Raw genomic sequence first — 3,696 nt, 5'->3', positions numbered from 1 at the left:
GCCACGGGGCTGATCGACTACGAGCAGCTGGAGGTGACGGCGCGGCTCTTCCGTCCCCGCCTGCTCATCGCGGGCACCAGCGCCTACGCCCGGCTCATCGACTACGCCCGCATGAGGAAGGTGTGTGGCAGGGGTCAGGGGACGGCGGGTGGCCGTGGTGTCCCCAGGGGTCAGCGGGTGACCGTGGTATCCCCAAGGGATGGTGGGTGGCCACGGCGTCCCCAAGGGACAGTGGGTGACCATGGTGTCCCCAGGGGTCAGCGGGTGGCTGCGGCATCCCCAAGGGATGGTGGGTGGCCATGGTGTCCCCAGGGGACAGTGGGTGGCCACGGTGTCCCCAAGGGATGGCGGGTGACCACGGTGTCCCCAGGGGATGGTGGGTGGGCACGGCATCCCCCAGGGACAGTGGGTGGCCGCGGTGTCCCCAGGGGTCAGCGGGTGACCGTGGTGTCCCCAAGGGATGGTGGGTGGCCGCGGTGTCCCCAGGGGTCAGCGGGTGACCGCGGCGTCCCCAGGTGTGCGACGAGGTCAAGGCGTACCTGCTGGCGGACATGGCCCACATCAGCGGGCTGGTGGCGGCCAAGGCCATCCCCTCGCCCTTCGAACACGCCGACGTCGTCACCAGCACCACCCACAAGACCCTGCGCGGCGCCAGGTGAGGCCGTGACCGCCGGCCACGTTCCGGGGGCTGCGTCCCAGGGGATGGAGCTGCCCCGGGGGCCAGGGGGGTCGGTGTCCCACAGGGGGGCAGCGGGAGGAGCGGTACCAGCGTCTCTCGCCCCCAGGGCGGGACTGATCTTCTACCGCAAGGGCGTGCGCTCCGTGGATAAGAAGACGGGGAAGGAGACGCTCTACGACCTGGAGGACAGGATCAACTTCTCCGTGTTCCCCTCCCTGCAGGGGGGCCCCCACAACCACGCCATCGCCGCCGTGGCCGTGGCTCTCAAACAGGTCTGTGCCGGGGCGGGGGGGGCTCGGGGCGGGGGGTGACCCTGGCCCCACGCTGACGGGGTGTCCCCTCGCTCCCAGGCCAACTCCCCGGCCTTCAGGGAGTACTGCCAGCAGGTCCTGAGGAACGCCAAGGCCATGGCACAGGCGCTGCTGCAGCGCGGGTACACCCTGGTGTCAGGTAACGCTCTGTGCCCGCGGGGTCCGGGCACCAGAGGGACAGAGCTGTGCTGGGTGGGCTGGGGGGCAGAGGAGGGGGGCTGAGGCAGAACGGGGGCAGTGCTGCAGAGCAGGGAAAGGGCAGCAAGGGGTGGGCTGGGGGTGCTCGGGGGTCCTCACCCCTCTCCCTCGCTTTCCAGGGGGCACCGACAACCACCTGGTGCTGGTGGACCTGCGGCCCAAGGGCATCGACGGGGCGCGGGCGGAGCGGGTGCTGGAGCTCGTGTCCATCACCGCCAACAAGAACACGTGCCCGGGGGACAAGAGTGCCCTGACCCCGGGGGGGCTGCGCCTGGGTGAGGGACGGGCCCTGTGGGGGGGGCTTCCTGCCACCCTGGGGCAGGGGGTCCTCGGGCTTTTGCCCCAGGGCATCCCCACTGCTTCACCCTTCTCTGAGGACTCCCTGGGGGAGTTTGGAGCCGGGTTTGGCCCAGACAGGGGCACAGGACCCCATGGGGGCTGGCGGCTGGGGAGCTCCTTGGGGGGCTCGGGGAGCTCCCTGGGGGGGCTCGGGGAGCTCCCTGGGGGGTTTGGGGAGCTCCTTGGGGGGCTCGGGGAGCTCCTTGAGGGGCTTGGGTTGCTCCCTGGGGCTGCTGCCCCGCAGTGGTCCCGGCCCTGACGGGCTCCATCCCCAGGTGCCCCCGCGCTGACCTCCCGCCACTTCCGCGAGGAGGATTTCCAGAAGGTCGTGGAGTTCATTGATGAGGGCATCGTGCTGGCCCTGGACGTCAAGAGCAAAACCAGTGAGTGGGGGGGGCCGTGTCTCCCCTCCCTGGGTGCCCACCGGCCCCTCTCCCTTTGGGGCACGGGGGCTCTGCCGGTGCCAGCCCCGCTCCCCAGCCTGGTGGAGCTTCCCCTGCGGGTACCTGGGCAGGGGTGGGGCTGCCGTGGGGCCCCCCCTCCTCACCTGTGCCCCTCCCACCCCCCAGGTAAGCTCCAGGACTTCAAGACCTTCCTGCTGCAGGACCCCGAGACGCAGCGGCGCCTGGGCGAGCTCCGCCAGCGCGTCGAGACCTTCGCTCGTGCCTTCCCCATGCCCGGCTTCAGCGACCACTGAGGGGGGGGCTCCCCTCCTGCCGGGCTGGGGCCACCGGGGGGGGGGAAGAGGGGAGGCTGAAACCCCCCCTCTGCCCTTCCCCACTCCCCTTCCTCCCCCTTTAGCACCTTTGGGCACTCCCTCCCCGGGGCAGGGGACGGTGCCCGCCCATCCTGCTCTCAGTGTTAGGGTGCAGAGACCCCCCAGACCCTGACTGGGGGGGGGGCACCGCTTCTTCCAGCCTCGTCTTGCACTTTTCTATGGGGGGGGTTGCTAATAAAAGTGGGGGCAGAGCCTGGAGGTGTGTGGGTGCTGGGCTGGGGGGGTCTGGGGGCGGGTTCCTGGAGCCCCTCAGCGCTGCACCAGGAGAGCTGGGGGGGTCTCTGTGCCTCGGTGTCCCCGTCCTGGGGCTTCACCAGTGGGCTCTGAGGGCAGGGGGTGACACTGAGCCCCAAAACAAGTCCGGGGGCCATAGCCCAGGCTGCCCTAACCCCCCTCCTTTTCCTGCCCAGCCAGACCCTGCCCCGTGTCACGTGTGCCAGGGGGTGCACACGCCTCCAGCACACGCATGGACATCACACACACGTGTGGGGGTGACCCCTCCACCCTCTCACCCTCTCCAGAGGGTCCAGGGTGGGGCCTGAGGGGGGACCCTGGAGCGTGGGAGAGTGGAAATGCAGCATCCAGGGGGATCTTGTGCTGCTTCCAGTGGGATGTGACCCCCCCCAGCCTTCCCGGGGGAGGGGGTGTGAGAACATCTCCTGCATTACAGGCCCTGGGAAACCATAAATAACCCACTTTGCTGCCCCCCCATCATTTATTAGTGTCCCAGGAGTTCAATGCAGGCACAACATGACAGTGAGGGGTGTGGGGGCTCTGCAGGGATGTGGTTTATTGGGGGGGGGGGCGCTCGGCCACACGGTTTTGGGGTGCTGGAGGAGCAGTGGGACCTGTGTGCAGTGGCTTTGGTGGAGCTGGAGAGGCCGTGGGGGGGCTTCTGGCGGGGGTGGGTTCCCTCCCTGCCCCAGCACGTCCCGGGGGTGCCTCAGAAGCTGGGACGCTCCTTCTTGAGGTTCTTGTAGTCAGTGGAAACTGCCAGAAACTGGAGAAGGGAGGGAGGTGAGGGGGGGTCGTGACTCCCCTCCCTGCTGTCGCTGCAGCCCGGCCTTGGCCCCGAGGTGGGGGGACACACGCAGTGCCCCCCTCCCCAAATCTGAGCACAAGGAGCTGGGGGGGCTCATGAACCTCCACTCCAGGGCTGATCCCCCTTTCCCCTTCCCAAGGAAAAAGCCTTGCCCTAAAGGTGGCTGCTCCCCCCTCCCCTGCCAGCCCCCAGTTCACCCAGTGCTCACTTTATACTGGTCCGTGGGGCTCAGCTTATTCCAGGGCTCAGGATTGTTTTTGCGGTCCCAGCTGCGGGGGGTGATGGGGACATCAGCACCTGCAGGGAGTGGGGAGAGACCCCCCCCCCCCCCCCCCCCCCCCCCCCCCCC

At 69.1% G+C, this 3,696-nt stretch overlaps 2 protein-coding genes across 2 annotated transcripts in view; one reads left to right on the top strand and one right to left on the bottom strand.

Annotated features, from left to right (window-relative positions):
- Positions 1–6: 6 nt before the first annotated feature.
- Positions 7–2,501, top strand: SHMT2 (serine hydroxymethyltransferase 2). Its single transcript, XM_027669842.1, has 7 exons — positions 7–120; positions 516–655; positions 786–951; positions 1,030–1,129; positions 1,308–1,463; positions 1,803–1,910; positions 2,097–2,501. Exons 1-7 carry the CDS (start codon positions 112–114, stop codon positions 2,222–2,224), a joined length of 807 nt encoding a protein of 268 aa, XP_027525643.1. The 5' UTR covers positions 7–111; the 3' UTR covers positions 2,225–2,501.
- Positions 2,502–3,077: 576 nt separating this feature from the next.
- The window catches only part of NDUFA4L2 (NDUFA4, mitochondrial complex associated like 2), a 4,634-nt gene continuing 4,015 nt past the window's right edge, over positions 3,078–3,696 (bottom strand). Inside the window, exons 3-4 of the mRNA XM_027669843.1 lie at positions 3,556–3,616; positions 3,078–3,305 (exon numbers count right to left, since the gene is read on the bottom strand). Of these exons, the coding sequence (XP_027525644.1) occupies positions 3,249–3,305; positions 3,556–3,616 (118 nt within the window). The 3' untranslated portion in view covers positions 3,078–3,248. The remainder of the gene's footprint in view (positions 3,306–3,555; positions 3,617–3,696) is intronic.

This window comes from Corapipo altera, unplaced genomic scaffold, assembly GCF_003945725.1.
Source record: "Corapipo altera isolate COAL_440 unplaced genomic scaffold, ASM394572v1 136, whole genome shotgun sequence".
NCBI lineage: Eukaryota > Metazoa > Chordata > Aves > Passeriformes > Pipridae > Corapipo > Corapipo altera.
Note: the sequence above shows the minus strand (reverse complement) of the source record. Positions and strands in the feature narration are given on the sequence as shown.